We start from the raw sequence: 18,405 nt of genomic DNA, 5'->3' as shown, positions 1-18,405 counted from the left end.
GAGAGAGAGAGAGAGACAGAGAGGAAGTTGGTGAGGGAATCCTCTCCTTATGTAATATTTGGATTTAACACAGAGGATTAGTCACAGCAGAACACAGTCTGCACATATTATCAGCTTCAACACAACCTCCACCTTTATCACAACCTCCATCTTTATCACAACCTCCATCTTTATCACAACCTCCACCTTTATCACAACCTCCATCTTTAACACAACCTCCATCTTTAACACAACCTCCATCTTTAACACAACCTCCATCTTTAACACAACCTCCATCTTTATCACAACCTCCATCTTTATCACAACCTCCATCTTTATCACAACCTCCATGTTCAACACAACCTGGTTCTCTCTCCTCCCTGTCTATGCAAAACAGTGAAACACGCACACACACACACACACACATTCACACACACACACACACACACACACACACACACACACACACACACACACACACACACACAATAACTCTTTGAAGTGGATGTGACATTGTTAGCCATGTTTGTTGCTGTGTGGAGCTGCTGTCTGTTCTGGGTCATCTGTCCTCTCATTAATATCCTGTCCACATTCATCAGACGGTGGACGAGGACATGAAAGACCAGAGACCCGGTCGACCCATTAACAGGACCAGGCAGGACCAGGACCACTAACAGGACCACAAACAACTCAGTGCATCCAGAAATGTTGGGAACAAAAACTGATTTTAAAGTTACCATAAAGAAAGTTGTGATTTTCTGACAAAAGGTCAGAATAGAACATTAATAAGAGTTTAGTACCACAAGTATAAAGTTACTGCCTCAGGAGAAGTTTGAATAGTCATAGAGTTCACTGAAACCAAATCACATAACCAGACGTGTGTGTGTGTGTGTGTGTGTGTGTGTGTGTGTGTGTGTGTGTGTGTGTGTGTTGATGCTGCAGCTTTCTGAAGTTCAGGGTTTGAGTTTATCCACTGTATAATTTCACGTCTGTTAACTGATGCCAAGTTGGAACAGCTCAAACCTTTCAGTATTTTCTGTTTGCTGTCACAATCAGGACCTGAATATATCACTTAAATGTTCCTCAAGTAAATATATCATGTGATGATTTTTAATATGTTTCAACCATATATATGTTAATGATATGTATTTAATTCATATGTGCAAGTTTATTAAAACAACAAAAATTCTATATGCTTATGTATGTTTTTTGTCATTATCGACAGGCTGTGGGATTGATGCATATTATGTAACATAAGTCGTATATGTCACTATATGGTTTTATTTTATATATCTACATATATTTCATATATGGATATTCAACATATTTATATATGAAGACGTGTGCAGGTGTCTGGAGTACAGACAGCCTCCATCATTAAACTCTTTTCACATGAGGAAAAAAAGATTTTAACCTTACTGCAATGCATGCTGGGAGGCAAATTCGAATAAGCTGACTGAATAACTGCATGATTCCAGTACAGCTGCATTTATCTCAAGCTTTTATCCAAAGACCTTTACATCTCATTTCATCCAAGTTTGTGGTTGTGTCTGTTTGTTGTTGTTGATTTTGTCTCTCTAAGCCTCAGCCCCCCCCCCCCCCCCCCCCCGCCCCAACCCCCCCCCCCCCCCCTTCAGACACGGAAAGAGACGGAGACAGAATAGCTGTTTAGCTGTTTAATGGCCAACTCTCCGACAAAGACCATCCAGCTAATGGTTTGTGATGATGAGGACTCTAACAAAGGAGTGTTGGTAGAGACACTAACAAACAGCCAATCACTGTTACATAAGGCCGTCACCAGTGAGCACCACACATCCTCTGCCAAGTGCTGCAGCACTCGCCACCTCGACCAATGGCTGTGTCCGAAATCACTCACTGCTCCCCATATACTGCACTGTGTGGTGCTGCCCAGATATATACCCTTTATAGTGGACTCATATAGTATCCCATAATGCATTGTGAAAAGTAGTGTACAACCAATGGTCACTAACCAAGCAATATATACCATCATGCATTGCGCTTTTGTTTTTCCATTTTACCGATGAGTTCACTACTACACTACTGTACATTGAACTCCCTGAGTGAGTGAGTGAGTGAGTGAGTGAGTGAGTGAGTGAGTGAGTGAGTGACTTCGGACATGACCAATCAGTTCACTATATAGCGTAAAATTCTCACTATACATTTCTGACAGCACCACAAAATATCAAACTCACTATTTAGTGGACTGTGTAGGGAGTAGGGAGTGATTTTGGACACAGCCACAGTTTAGCTAACTAATGTTAGCTAGTTTCTAACTTTAGCTTTAAGTTACAGTTTAGCTAACTAATGTTAGCTAGTTTCTAACTTTAGCTTTAAGTTACAGTTTAGCTAACTAATGTTAACTGATATTGCGCCCTTTCATTTCCAGTGTTAGCTTGTCATTACATCACCAATATAAAATGTCATATATGATCTGATGTTAGCAAACACTGTTGCTCAGTCATGAGCAGTGGAACAATGGAGGATTAGTTGTTGTAGTGATATGTTGTATTTTCTACTCCACTACATTTATTTGGCAGCTTTAGTTAAACTAGCAAAATACTGGCACTGGTTCCCAACCTGTGGGCCGGGCCGGGCCGGGCCGGGCCGTGCTAAACAGTTTTGGTGAAAAGATGTAATTATAAATACATATATACTGTTTGTAAATCAAACACATTGATCTTTGAAAGCATTAAATGTCGGTACAAACTTCCACTGAGTTGTGAATAAAAGGAAAATCTGAAACATTTCTGTAGATTTTAAATAGTTTTTATTGATAAATCTTTATCACTAATGACAGATTCACACAAAATATCTTTCCATCTATAACGTGACAGCAGTTTGAAGTGACACACTGGAAGCTGATTTTTTTAATAACATTTCCTATAACATTGATATAAAAGCTAAAAAGTGACATTGCTCAGGTTTCTTATGAAGACCTGCCACTGATCCCAGTTCAGTTAGATGGAGTATTGATTATAGACACTGTTGACAAAGATAATAATTAAGTCTACGACCTGTGTTGATACTGTAGCTTGTGTTAATGCAAAGTCATACATTGGTCCTTTCACGTCTTTATAACATACCAGCTCTGTCTTACACGAGTCTCACAGACGGAGTTTAATGCACTGTGGTGTTAGGTAGTTCAGTTGTCATGGTTCTTATAAAAGGTGTGAAGCTTGTAGAGTCACTGACAGAGTGAGATGGCTAAAGTCGTGTCCACAGTAACGCAGATACAAGATGAGCGCATGTGGACGGAAGCTCTACACTGAAGAAAATAAAAGTGTTTCATATTCACACGACCTCTGTCATCCAGTACCAGATACAACTGGCGTTCACAGCACGCTGTGGCGTTTCATAGCGTTACCATCATGAGGTGATCACCGGTCGATGGGCGGAGGCCTCGGCCCGGACTCACTGCTGGTGTCATCACTTTGTCTCAAAGTGACAAAATGAGGCGTCAACAATCTGAGCAGCTGTCTGCAGCACAACGCACAGCACAATCAAATGCATAGGAGGAGCTTCAGGAAACTGATAAAGGCTTTTCAAACAAGGCAAAACATATTATTCATGTATTTTAAATAACGGACTATTATTGTTTGATAAATATTCCTGCGTGTAATTTAGAGCGACATCCACCAAAAGGGTGGATCTGTGTATTTTTTCAGTTGTAGTATGTAGCACACATGATCCAATAGTCTGTTTTAGACTTTTCATTAATGCTAAATAGAGATAAATGACTGTTGATTGAAACACTTCCTACAGTCACACAAACATTACTTCTGCCTTTCGAATATTTAAAATGATATTTGAGATGTTTTGCGTCTGATCACACGTCAACAGACACGATCAGATGTGATGCAGATTTCTGCGTTAGCTCGGGTGCGTCGACATTATGAGGCGGGATGTTTTATAGTGTCAAAGCTTATGTTATTTCATTCAAGATACATCCAGGTAGTCTATGTCATAGAAAGTGTGAGCAGATGGATTCTATTCTACTTTCCGAGTTGATGTCGTCGGGGCTGAAATAAGGTGAGTGAAGGCTGCATGTGGAGGAGGAAGGTTCGGGAAAGGAGGGAAGAATAAGCGAAGCGTTGAAGGAGCTTTGAAGGTGAAGCGGGGGTTTATTTGAAGGAGGCACGGACCCGGCGGCCCTTCAGGGGCTGAGGAGGTCTGTAGTTGTCCACCATGCAGCACGGAGCTTCTCCTTCTCCGGTGAACAGGAGGCTGCGGAACTTGGCCATCTGACGAGAGAGGAGACACAAGGAGGAAGATGATTAAGGTCTGACTGTTGGGACCAGATGACAGGAGTCAGCTGTTCACTAAAATCTATCATCAGACTTCTCCAGCTCTTACCTGCCACCTGCCCAGCACTAAATCCCAACACTTGACCTTGAGACGTCCAGACAGTTACCCTGGAGGCTCATGGGAACTGAGTCTGCCCCCTCATGGGACCAGTTTAGACTTGGCAGCTTGTACTGGGAACTATAATATTAATAATAAATGAATGATAGAAGAGGTGCTGGAGAAGAGTCCCATAACACTAATGCATGATTATACTTTTACTGTCGCCAGGTACATGTTGAGCTCAGCTGGTTACCTGAACTTTAAAGGCACAGGTCAAATCTAAACCAACCGGTTGACTCACCACTAAACTGCTGAACCCAAACTAACTGTGTAACTAGTGAGAGACCTGAACATGACATGAACACACTGTGTGGCTCAGGAGGCAGAGTGGGTCGTCCACTGACCAGAAGGACAGTGGTTCGATTCCTGGCTCGTCCAGTCCAGTTCAATATCTACTAGAGATATTGAACCTGATACACTGTGTGAACCCGATATCTAGTAGTAGACCTACTTTATTAATAAAAAGCTTTGTTTACACTTTGGCTCAGTGAAGTGTCCGCTCAATAATCAGCTCAATAATCAGCTCAATAATCAGCTCAATAATCAGCTCAATAATCAGCTCAATAACAAATGTGACCGAGCTGCTTTATAAAAGCTCTGCAGTGACTCAGCTGTTGGTTTTGTTTTCACATCATCATCAGTGTTTGGACTGATTTATCAACCGTTTGACAACAGCAGGTCTGTTATGTCTCATACTCTGTTTAAAGACCGACAGAGGAAGGAGCGTTAAAGTTTAAAGACAGGCGTGTTGGATCAGCTGTTCTTTATGTCTTTGAAAGTCGTGCTCTGACAGTTACAGACTCATCTGGACCTTTCAAGTTAACATGAGGATTCACATTTAGAAACCATTAGATTTGCTGTTCCTATCGCGTTCCCATGAGCTCCTGCGTCCTGCAGCTCAGCAGCTACGACTGAAGGAAGCGCCGACTCCCTGGACGAGGAGTCAGTGGACTTTCCTGCAGTCAGGCGCTTCACTTTATCTCCAGTCCAGTGTTGTACAGCGCAGACACCTCACACCCTCCTGCCACAGCGGTTATCTCTCATGTGCACACAGTGGTGCAACACACAGCCTCACACACGTCGCTCAGAAACTGTCCAACTACTGAAACAGCCTGGAACCAAGCGTGTGTGTGTGTGTGTGTGTGTGTGTGTGTGTGTGTGTGTGTGTGTATGACTACAGCAGCATTGTGGCATAAACAACAACTCTTCTGGGAGCCATTTAGCCTTTAGCTAGCTGCTGAACATGGACTTCAGTCAGCAGCTCTTCTCTGCTTCAGTGTGTTTTCATTTCTACAGGAGAAGCATCTTCTAATTAAACACCCAGGCTTTATTAACTGAAGGGAAACTGAGCTTTGAAACTTCACCTGCTCCGTGTGGCTTCTCTGTCACATGACTGTGGAGTGTGTGGTGTTCATTATGTGTGCACACTGCCGGTGCAGATACAGTCACTTAGTGTAATCTAAATGAAACACAGGGCGCTGGGCTCGGACCCGCCCTGCTCTGAAGCGTGATATGATATCTGTCACTGTGACCTTCACGACGCTCAGACCCACGTTCAGGCTCCTTCAACCACTGACTGAGAGGACGTCCAATCCAAGTCTGAAGTGTGTGTGAGCATATTAAAAACACTGCAAAAGCAGCCTCACGTCCTGAGCTGTGCCACCCACAGAGCAGCCAAGAAAATGTCTTTATTTAGACACACACACACACACACACACACACACAGACTCATATGACCTTCCTGGTTATATTTACATTATATCCAGTGTGTAATCCAGCTGTGGCTTTGCTCCAGTTGTTGTTATGTTTGGCTCTTTATCCTGCTGTACGGCGCAGACTGAACTTCTCTTCCTCCAAACAGAAGCAACTCAAACAAATGTCTTTTTCTTCTGAAACAAATCTAACTTTGACAGGCTGTAATCCAGCCACAGGTCAAGAGCACGAAGCTTTCTGTAGTATTTGGATGTTATATTCACATCTTATTCACACTTCAGGGTTTGTGATATTCATGATTGTTTCCTCCAGCGTAAAGGTGTGTGTCCATGTGTAGTGTGATTATAGATTATAGATCAGCTCTAGCTTCTATATTAATACTGTGAAAGTATCAAAGCCTCAGTCCACAGAGAAATGCACACAGCCTGTATTCAGAAACTGAGCCTTAAAACCAGCCGTCAGGACTTCTGGAACTTTGTGATGTCACAACAAAGCAGTCACCAAGCCCCGCCCACCTGGACCCACCATCCAATCCTGTTGTTACTAGAGCTCCAGAGAGAAGCCTGAGAGAGGAGATGTAAAACTACACTGAGATGGTTTTTATATCTTCTTATGGTTCAACACTTCAAATAAAACACAGAAGAAGAAGAAACATGGAGCTTTAAGGAGGAATAATTATAAACAAGCGTCTGTAATGACTGTCCACATACTTACTGGTTACCTGGGGGATTTTTGCAGGTGAATTCTTTTCTTTTTGCTTTCTCAGTTTTTTTTCTGTCATTAATGAACTTTATTTAAATAAACTGTTCGATGTAAAACTTGGCACTTACCTGTGCAGGGCTGACACTGATTGGCTCCTTGAGGACAATCCAGCTGACACTCTCCAGCAGGGGGGGCGTGGTCAGAGAGCCATCATAGGTCCAATAATCCAGAGAACTGGGAAGAAGAGTCTTTGCGTCGAAGTTGGCAAAAGTGGTCTGCTTTCCCTGCAGGAGTCAAGGAAGGAAGGAAGGAAGGAAGGAAGGAAGGAAAGTTTCCAAAGCTTATTAATGACTTTTCACAGAGTGTGAGAACATTCGGTGTGTTGCTGAATTGTGGGACGTTTGTTTTTACCTTGGTTTTAATTGCGTCCAAGGCATCCAGAACCTTCTGAAGTCTGGGGTTGGCAGCTCCAATCTGGACACACACACACACACACACACACACACACACACAATTTAATTGAATACTTAAAGCAGCTCCAGTCTGCTGATGGTCTGGGATGAAGCGATGAAACACTCACCTTGAGGAACACCCCGACCACAGCGAGTCCGTCAGGCTGGCTGGCCGCCTCGCCGAAGCTCGGGTACTTGGTGTTCCAGTGCACCAGGTGCAGCTGACAGGAAGAACACAGAGTTTTGAAGTCTTGAGTTATGTCTAAAAAGTGTGTTCTGAGGTCACCGTGACCTTGACCTTTGACCTTTGACCACCAAAGTCTAATCACTTTGCCGTTGAGTCCAAGTGAACCTTTGTACTAAATTTGAAGATGTTCCTTTAAGGCGTTATGGAGATATTGTGTTCACAAGGTCAAAATCACGCAGACAAACTTCGAAAGAATAATCGAATAGTTTAAAAAAAAATTACAAATATTATTTTTGTTTGAAATAATGAATAAAAATATAATAATTAAATTGTAATTAAACATGACAACAGATTTCCAGCGTCTGGGGCCTGATACGACAGGATCTTGTACCAACACGTCCTGAGAGGATGGTTTGGATATTTGCACATTGAGATTTTGATCATACTTTGATTAATGTGCAGCTCTAGTCTCTAGTTTATTTCTTTGTTTATTGATCTAAAACATATTGGATCTAAAGATACAGTCCTCTCTCACTGCCCTGAGATCCGTTACATCCTGCTCTGCGTCATCACTGAGGGCGTGTTACTGTGTCTGGTGGTTGTGAGCGTCTTTGAATCGGTACCTCACAGGGGAACTTGATGTCGTTGACGGTGTGCTCGGAGCCTCGGTCGTCACTGGCTCCCCAGTGGAAATGAAACTGTCTCAGACGGTACGTTCCAGAAATAGGTCCTCCAGTCAGAGCTGTTCGCAACGACACAACACAGTCTCAGGTAAACACACACTCAATATCAACACGGCTCGTTAGTAACCTGCATCATCCAACCAGGGGCGGAGCTTTGGTCTCATCAGAACAAAGAGGACTTTTTAATGATGTCAACCAAATGGTTTATTAACATAAAAGATCTGAATTTACAGATTTACCAGGAATTTATTTACATTTACATAAAATTAACAGTAACAGATCAAAGACTGAAACTTTAAGAAATGATGCTGTGTTATAATAAGTTACAAGTTCACATCAGAATAGGTGGATTAAAGTTACAATAAATGTAAATTAATTTTAATTTACAATTAATCCACAATAGCATAGCCTATAATTAATCACACTACCATTTTAAAACCTAAAGCTCTGGAGATGAAGCTGTTTCCTCATCAGCTGCTCTACTTCCTGCAAAATAATTCATTCATGGCGACAGTTTCATGGGATTTCTCCACAGAAATTCAGCTCACACTTTGATATATCCACCATTTTAAATTTCCTCCTGCTAGCAGCCTGACTGTTAGCAACCTGACTGTTAGCAGCCTGACTGTTAGCAGCCTGACTGTTAGCAACCTGACTGTTAGCAGCCTGACTGTTAGCAACCTGACTGTTAGCAACCTGACTGTTAGCAACCTGACTGTTAGCAGCCTGACTGTTAGCAGCCTGACTGTTAGCAACCTGACTGTTAGCAACCTGACTGTTAGCAGCCTGACTGTTAGCAGCCTGACTGTTAGCAACCTGACTGTTAGCAACCTGACTGTTAGCAATCTGACTGTTAGCAACCCGACTGTTAGCAACCTGAATGCTAGCCTACATAAGACAGAAGCCAGGGTTAGCTTGCTAGTTAATGCTAGCTAACACAGTAAATCATCAGGGCAACTCAGGATATCTGCTGTATGTTCATGCTAACGTCTGTTTTTCTTCTGTTCACTCCTAGAAACTGATTTAAATATCAGTTTTAATATCAATAAGGTTGGAGCCAAAATAAAATCAGTGTAACGTTTCCTTCATGTTTCATAAATAATAAAGAGTTTAATTCATTCTATTGTGTGCACTGGAGGGGCGGGGGGGGGCGAGGTGCTGCAGATGTCCTGTTGACCTCCAGATAATGAAACAAGGGTGATCAGGGTTAACTGAACATGACATCATCACATGCTCTTATCTGCTACAGTGCATACAGCAGGGGTGGAGGGGCGGAGGGGTGGAGGGGTGGAGGCGTGAACAGGACGGCTAGATAAAGTTAAATGGAAATGTCTATATAGGCTGCAGTATATCTATAGATATATAGTATTATATTAACACTAGGAGCCGATCTGTGCTTACTGGAAGTGTCTGTGTCGTCCAGAAAGTCCACCTGGAAGGAGTGTCCATTGTTGAGGATGCCCGTGGCGTTGGAGGGGTCGTACTTGAGCTTCAGAGCCTTCAGGGAGGAGTCGTACTGGGCCTCCCTGGGGACGATGTTGATAGGAGACTGGCGGGGCCCGTCGGCCACAGGGAAGTCCTGCACCCATTTGTCGGGTCCTAGAAATACATGTGTATGTGTCACACAGAGTCGTCCAGTGGTGTAGATGTCATAAAAATAATTTCTACATTATTGTTTTTAATTCACCTTTTAAAGGGAACTGACATATTAGATAACACTCAAGTGTTTATATCACAATGTTCAGATCGATCTCAGCTCTTTCTATAATGATAAACTGTCTGGTTTTTTGAAATTCTTCAAATATTTTGTGAAAATAAACCTTTACTGATGTGGATGAAATGTTTTGGTGCTTCAAATGTCTTTATCAAAGTCTATAGGTTCACAAAAATAGTGCAATATATGATAAAAAAATAGTAGATAAATGGATAATAAATCTCTCAACCAGGTTTTAGAGGCTGAGTCACGTACGATCTCACAGGAACATGTGAGAGAAAGTGGAGAGTCGACAGATTCTAACAACAATTAAACCAGATTTCTGCTCTGAACTATCTAAAAGATTTTAATAGAAACATCCGTCGACCTCAGAGGGTTAATGAATAATTATAATAATAATAAAATAATTAAAATTTTCATTCATAGTAATTCATAGTATATTACAATTCATAGTAAATGTTCCACATTTTAAAATGTATTTATCACATTCAGAATACTTCAAATTAGTTTGTGTTACTGTTGCTCCTCAGCAAAGAACAGAGAATACGAAGTAGAAAAATAAGATAAAGATAAAAATAAAGATAAATAAATACATATATACTGTATATATATATATATATATATATATATATAACATAAATAAATACATAAATATAAATATGTAAAGAAACGTGTAAAGATATGAGTATTAAAATTGCACTTGCTTATAGACAACATATAAATAAATACTTATAAATACTTATATATGTATAATATATGTATATATCTATAAATAAATACATTATTATGAGGTCATTTATATTATTATTGATGCATCCATGTGTATGTATTTTAAAGCTGTTAGTTGTGTAATAGTTCAAACTCCAGTTCAAAAGTTTCTCCAGTGTTTTACATGTAAATCTGCAGAATCGTGCAGATTGTGGCTCCTGCTCAGCAGCTGGACCTGCTGGACTGAAGCTGATGAACAGCTGTTTGCATGTTGTTCTTGTTGTTCTCAACCTGTTACACAGAAACCTGAATGTGGATCCTCACCGTTAGAAGGTCCGTATCCCCATCCGTGAGACATGGCTGCTGCTGCTGCTGCTGCTGTACGCTACTCTGAGGACACAGAGGAAAGATTAATCCGAGGAGAGAGGCAGAGGAGGCCGACGATGAAGATCTGGTGACAGACACAAGCTGAGGTGCTGCCGTGGGGCCTTATATAGGTCCTCAGGTCGGTGGGCTTGGCCAGCCGGTCCTGCAGCGGGCCGGGCAATCAGGCGAGCAGTGCAGCCATCCAGAGATGCGATGGTGGCCTCCTCCTCCTCCTCTCCTCTCCTCTCCTCCTCTCCTCCTCTCCTCTCCTCCTCCTCCTCTCCTCCTCCTCCTCTCCTCTCCTCCTCTCCTCTCCTTCTCTCCTCGTCTCTCCTCTCAGTATTTAGAGGCAGACTGCTGAAGAGATGCGATGGTGATGTTTTATCCCCGACTCTCTCCTCTCCGGGCGGAGATGGATTAGTGTCTGATGTGTGCACATCATCCACACACATCCATCACATCCACCCGGACAGCCCGCGCTGCTCTCGGCGGTGTTCCGGGATCGGGATTCGGTGCGGCTCTGACGGGATCGTGCGGTTCGGCGGGTTTTTACCGCGGCTTCCTGAAGTGGACATTTTCTCTCCACCTCCCTCCATCAGTCACTGAGCTCAGGCTTTCGGTTCCTGGTTTGTTGCTCTGTGGAGGCTGCATGGGATGTGCATGCCTGTGGCTCTCTGCAGGGCCGCACTGAACCTCTGTGGGGCCTGAGGAGTCCAACTCACCCCCCCCCCCCAACCCCCACTCTCAGCTGATTTTTAGACCTATAGCTTACACTTACCTCCTGTAAAATAAAGTGCCACAGATACACACACATGACAGACCAATCTTGTTTTAGTAGGCTGTGATCAGTCAAACACACACACACACACACACACACACACACACACAGGGACTTACTCTCTCTGCTCTCAGCTGAATGAACTTTCATAATTAACTCTCACTATGTTCTTTATAACATACATCCCAGAGTCATTGAAAATAAAACCTTCTCTTTAGTATCCAGGTGACCGTATCCGTAGTAACAGAACAGGAACTGCTTACAGTGTCCCCGTTCAGTATCACTCCTCTTCACAGCTGTTCTATCAACCGTTAATGATCGTCACATTAACGTCGTTATCAATCTCAGACTGTAACAAACAAAGATGAAAATTTTCAAACGTTAATTTCAGAAATAACGTTTGAATGAAACAATGTTCGGTCGTCAGGATGAAGGAAGAAGCCCGGACACTTCAGAAACACCTGAAGGAATGTGGAGATAAAGTACCAATAGTGTCAGTGTTCAGGTCAGGAACAGGTTTATGTTGCTTAGCAACAGTCCAGATGCAGAACTGTTATATATTTATAAAATAAAGAAATGAATCACAATCTGTTGTTTATTTAACTAATATGAACTGTTGCATAAAAACAACATCACACTGAGGACATGATGTTGTTATGATCATCTTCATCAGGGTGGGAGGGGGGTCTGCCTCGACCGGTTGGGCCTGAGAGGGGAGAGAGAGAGAGAGAGAGAGAGAGAGACCATGAACAGCATTATACACGGTTGATTGTTAATTGTAACAGTGAAAACAATAACGTAATAGTATTAATTATATCGGCTGTTAATCCTTAATTGTTATATTGGAAATAATCATCTTAATACCTATAGGTAGTAATGTTATCAATAATACTAATAAATACTACTACTAATAATAATAATAATAATAATAATAATAATGATTGTTGTAGATAAAAATAGAGAGGGCATTAGCATCATGGGAATCCAGCAGTCTGGTGTATCGCAGTAAAACCAACACAGTCAGTCAGTACATTAGTTATTTGCTGCCATCTTGTGGCTTAATGGGAGATAGCACACATGGTGGGGGGTGACACACACACACACACACACACACACACACACACATGCACGCACGCACGCACGCACTTACACACACACACACACACACGCAAACATAGATATATACTTTATTAATCCCCTAGGGAAGATTGATGTGTCCAGTAACTCGTTAGTAATAATAATAATAATAATTAATTAGTTATGTGCAGACCGCTTCTGGATCTGGATTTACAGTTTGTGACTTTGCATAGAAATGTCCCAAATAACTTTAAAACAGCCACATGTATACGCTTCAGGAGTCTGGTGATAACAGACTGTTTACTTTTTTTTTTTAACACAACATAACACAACTTATATATATTTTGATTTGTTGAGAGGGAGAGAAAAAATTGATAAATTAAAAACACACACACACACACATTTATTTTCCTGTCCTTGCTCCTTGTTTGCTGGGGATTGGGGAATCATTAGTGGGAGAACTGTGCAGTACTGGGGAGTTGGAAACTGTAAAAATGAAAATAAATAAAAAACATGGCTGCCCCTTGTAGTGGTCACGCTGAAGTGATTGAGAGACGTGATAAGAGACTGATGTATCTCCGCCTCCTGAGGACTGGACCGGGCTTCAGGATTGTTACCTGACCAGGAGCAGCTCTGATTTTAACATATTTAAGTAAATGTCCACTTACTAGTTTTTTTTACAGCAGTCTTCCTCCAGAGCAGGTGGGTCTACACTCAGAGACATTGTTGAATGTCCTACTTGAACTTTCTCCAGTTGTCCTCTTGACTCCTGCTCCGTGACCTGTGACCTTGATGTTTCTGCTCATGTCCAGGGTTGTTGTTGTTTCGCTGACCACAGCTGTCACGTGTGATGTCATGATGATGTCATGATGTCTTCCTCTGGGGGTGGTGTCCCTGTCTTTAGGGTCCCGCTGTGGAGTCTGTGGTCTTGTTTATTTCATCTGGGGTGTGATGGATGTAACCCACCTGCACGTCTCTCCATACACCACCTTCACATTGCTCATGTAAAACATAAAAGAGCCTTGATGACGCATCCTTCAGACTCATACTTTAGTTTGTTTCTATTTGTTGCACAAACATTTAGTCAGCTTCTGTGTTCAGTCGATACTTTTTCTGAGTCATATTTATCATAAGTTATTATAATATAGTTCCTGGGACTGAGGATGCTGCTGCTGGTTGCCACGGACACCAGGTCAGGCCTGAACAACAGACACTCCCCCGCAGAGCTGTTGACTACAAGAAAATGGCCAAGCAGTCCATTTATTTCATTACAATATATTGTTTTGTTGGTAATTTTCTTAAAATATAATATATATATATATATATATAAAATGTTTATGCATATCTATGCACTTTACTACCTGGCAGACCACTTTTTGTTCCATTATTTTTATTTTATAAAACAATATAAATAAATTAAACATTATAAAACTTTATAAAACAGTATAAGCAATATATACAATATAAATAGTATAAAGTGTATAAACCCTATAAAACTCTATAAACAATATAAAACAGTACAAACAGTATAAAACTCTATAATCAATATAAAACAGTATAAAACAATGTAAAACTACATAAATAGTATAAAGTGTATTAAAAAATAAACTTTTAAATAAATTGTATAAAACTCTATAACACAGTATAAAACAGTATAAAATGTTTTTCTTTATGATTAATTTTAATTGTTTATTCTTTTTTTTCTTCTGACATATAATGTACTTATTATCAAAAAAAAAAGAGTAGCCTATCATGATGATGACGAGTGAGGTCAGAGGTCAGAAGTCACGCGGTGACCGCGGGAGCAACTGTTTGCGGAAGCCGCTCGTTCGAACGTTGGAGCAGCGAAGAGACGAAACGAGAAGAGAAACTGAACTTCAGACAAACAAACCGTCATGCTAACGTTAGCATAGAGCCTGAGAGGAGGATGCTAACGTCTCAATGGAGGAGGAGGAGGAGGAGGAAGAGCAGGAGGAGGAGGAGGAGCACCACCCTCATCAACACCCGAGTACGGTCAGTAGGTTTCCTGTTTAGTTAGCTTGTTACTCTCGACCTGTTTTCACGCATCGCGAGAGTTTAAAATGAACCGAGAACAAGGACGAGACAACGAGACCTGGGCTACGGTAGAAAAGTTTTTTTTTTTTTTGTAAACTTTTATTGAAGTAAAAGTACCACAGGGTAAAAATATCCATCCATCAGTGAAAGAGTACAGCGTCACAGTAAAAGCACTTCCTGTAGTTACAGTTTCACAGTAAAAGTACCTGCGGTCGAAAAATCATTTTTTCTTATGAAGGTTCAAACTGAGTCAAAATGACCCGGAAGTATCTGAGCGGCGGCCATTATCAGAGCTGCTCCACTTCTCTATTTATTTATTTTACAAGTTTATTGAGACATACAGAACAATACAAAAGAATAGTGCAATGATAATCTCCAGGGGGTTACAAACATATAAAGGAAATAGAATATTACAAAGGTATTACAAAAATATATAAAAGAGAGCACAAATGGAAATAGTTTTAATAGCTTTCTCATTAGTGGAGTAATTAATGGTTTTTATATATTGTTTGACCTCATTGTTAAAAATAGAAAAGAGTGGTTTTTGGGCAGTGTATCTGCATTTATGGATATGCCATTTTGCCAAATTCCTTGAGGAAAGAAAAGGAGAAAATACCGTCCCACAATTCCTTGCTGCAGCAACATTTAAAGCGATGCACCGTTGTAGTTTCACCTCCGCAGACCCATGTAAATGTAGAAACAACAGAAACTGTTTTATGTTTGTGACTCGATCCAGAACTGATGGAAATCCTTGTCTGATCGACTGAAGCCCAAATCCATAAATATAGATTTATTCCTTTTTAAATCCAGTCAGGAGTCATCATGAAGAATACATACATTGAATTTATAGTTAACAATATTATCATCATCATAACAAAATACTATAGTTTATACATAAATGCTGTTTCACTTAATCCCAAATGCACTAAAAACGAATTTTCTCTAGTTGTATAGAAACATCAAAAGCACCTATGACAAGAAACTCTTTATACTTATGTCTGAATATATAATTTCTTCTGACACTTTCTTGCTCAGTTCATTATTTCTATTTAATTATTATTTTACTGGCTCAGCTTTCTCTGTTTGTATATTCCTTTCAAAGGAGGATTTATCCTCCAGGTGTTATAAATAAAGTTGGTTACGAATAAAAAAAGCTTAGTGTAAGTGCAGCATGGATGATAAATCCTCCTTTAGTAACAACGGAAACAAAACAAACAGGATTTAAATGTTTGAATAAGAAAACGTGAAAGAAAAATACAAGAGATTGAAAAGAAGTTGAGCCATTAAAGTAATAATTCAATAAAAAAAATAAGTTACTGAACAGAAATAATTATATTTTGACATTTTTATACATTTGTTAAGTGGAGAAAATTCATTTTTAGTGCATTAAACAATGGAAGGATTTAGTGAAACAATATTTACGTATATAGTATTTTGTTATGATGATGATATTGTCAACTATAAATTCAACACGCTTGTTCCTTCTATATTTATGGAGCTCAGGATTAACAGAAGTTCTGCGTCATGTCACAAACATAAAACAGCTGCTCTGTTGTTTCTACATTTACGTGGCTCTGCTGTGGTGAAACTACAATGGTGTGTCGCTTTAAATGTTGCTGCAGCAAGGAATTGTGGGACGGTATATTCTCCTTTCCTTTCGTAAAGGAAGCTCCAGTGTTTCCTAAGCTGAAGGAGATAAAATAGGAAGCACTGAATCACCTCCTCGTGGTCGTATCCTTCCGCCGCTTTGACTATTTCCAGCTTACGTCCTTGTTTATTCAGAGTCATATACAATATGAGCCATTGGTGTGAAATTTTGTCATAATTTCTGTGAAGTCTTGAGTAATGGCTGACCGTGACCTTTGACCTTTGATCACCAAAGTCTAACCCGTTCGTCCTTGAGTCTAAGGAATGTTTGTGCAAAATTTTGAAGGGATTCCCTTTAAGAGTCCTGGAGATATCGCGTTCACAAGACCCTTATCATGTTTTGTGAGGTCACCGTGACCTTGAACTTTGACCTTTAGCTACCAAAATTTAATCAGTTCATCCTTGAGTCCTGGTGAATGTTTGTGCAAAATTTTTGGCGAGGCTTTTCCGTGATATCGTGTCCACGAGACTGAGACGGACGTCAGGCAGCGTCCACAGCTTTACTTCAGGTGACTCCTGCTCATAATGAAGCGTTGATGACTGTGTGAACGGTTTCATCATTAGCACCAGCTGCGCTAAATACACCACTACATTCAGCAGCTCTTCAGTCATCGCAGGACAGACCCTGACTGCATCCTGTGTGAACGTGATATTAAATGTCTGGAGGCGGGAGTCGGAGACCGGGTTCATAAGAAGCGAGCTGCCTGGATAAACGCTGACATAAAGTTTCTCACATGTAGAGAAATGTGACTTTTATCTTCTAACGGGCTGAACTATATCAGCTGATGAGCTTGTATATGAAGGTTATCCTGCATTTTAGGACTAAAGCATGAAACTTTCTCCGCTCCAGATGGACTTTTTCACTGACTGCACCGGTGCTACCAGCTCTCTCAGTGGGTCACGGTTTTAATCAATGACCTGGCACGCCGATGAGTTGCCTTCATTTTCAGACCCTGGTTTTGTCGGTTTTGTCGTTTGTCTGATATTTGATGATGTTTCCTTCTCCGATCTTCCTGGTCGGGTTTGTTCAATTTGTAAGTTCATGTTTGTGATGAAATGACCAGTTTACCTTCACCACTTGTTGTTGTGATTTCCCCCTCTTGCTCTTGAATACATGAACTGAGATAAATGAATATTATTCCATCCCTGGTCTTAGAAGTGACGTTTGAAACGTTGCTCTCCCTCTCTGTTGTGTGAATTGACTGAGTGAAGTGCACGGTAGAAATATGCTACTTCCTGTTTCTGCTTCAAAATTAAGTCCATATTATAATCATAATGTGTCTGGGCGTCAGAAATAAAGTCATGTATTTACTAAAGCAGACCTGGAGCAGGTAGTGTTGAGGGAGGGTGTTGCTGATTTAAGGTGCAGGCTAATGAAGCTGAGGTGTTGCTCAGCGCAGAGGGGGTGGGGCCTCCGCAGGTTCATCTGTCCTAGATTGATTAATCTGTACATCATTTACATTTAAATTATTAATCTTGTATAACCACACTTTTCTTTCATTTCTATCAAGGTGTGAGAGGTGCTGATGTGTATTTATACTTCTCGGTTACATGTCCTCCTCTGGCTGGAAGACACGTTTCTAAAATTTAAAACGTCCCCGTCCTAAATGTTTTGTCCAAAGATTTAACTCTATATATTAAATAACTTCTGTGTTTGTTAAACGTACATTATTTATAAATCCATCAGCTCACTTTTTAAAATTTTTTATTTAAAAAAAAAATATATTTAGTTTTTCCAAGAAAGGTCTGTGTGCTTTTATTCTGTAGAGCAAGCTCGCCTGGTTTCCGGTGTCAGCCTAAGTAACTTGCCGCAGTTCACGGACCGCAGGCTTGCGCCACTTGATGCCCCCACATTCACACACATGCACGCGCACATGCACAAACACACACACACACACACACACACACACACACACACA

General features: G+C 40.8%; 1 protein-coding gene across 1 annotated transcript; it reads right to left on the bottom strand.

The window, feature by feature from the left end:
• Positions 1-2,744: 2,744 nt before the first annotated feature.
• On the bottom strand, positions 2,745-11,174 carry cahz (carbonic anhydrase). Its single transcript, XM_056392205.1, has 7 exons — positions 10,888-11,174; positions 9,543-9,740; positions 8,082-8,200; positions 7,400-7,492; positions 7,231-7,293; positions 6,948-7,103; positions 2,745-4,241 (listed from the first exon to the last, which is right to left on the bottom strand). Exons 1-7 carry the CDS (start codon positions 10,919-10,921, stop codon positions 4,122-4,124), a joined length of 783 nt encoding a protein of 260 aa, XP_056248180.1. The 5' UTR covers positions 10,922-11,174; the 3' UTR covers positions 2,745-4,121.
• Positions 11,175-18,405: the final 7,231 nt, after the last annotated feature.

This window comes from Seriola aureovittata, chromosome 12 (genome assembly GCF_021018895.1).
Source record: "Seriola aureovittata isolate HTS-2021-v1 ecotype China chromosome 12, ASM2101889v1, whole genome shotgun sequence".
In the NCBI taxonomy this organism is placed as follows: domain Eukaryota; kingdom Metazoa; phylum Chordata; class Actinopteri; order Carangiformes; family Carangidae; genus Seriola; species Seriola aureovittata.
The sequence above is the reverse complement of the archived record's forward strand: the minus strand, read 5'-3'. Positions and strand labels throughout refer to the sequence as shown.

Excerpts from the sequence above, each read along its gene's own strand:
- cahz (XM_056392205.1), bottom strand. The coding sequence starts at position 10,921 with ATGTCTCACGGATGGGGATACGGACCTTCTAACG. Across the intron at positions 8,201-9,542 it reads GGACGACACAGACACTTCCA|CTCTGACTGGAGGACCTATT; the intron begins GTAAGCACAGAT and ends CGTTGCGAACAG. Across the intron at positions 4,242-6,947 it reads TCAGTGTCAGCCCTGCACAG|ATGGCCAAGTTCCGCAGCCT; the intron begins GTAAGTGCCAAG and ends CTCTCTCGTCAG.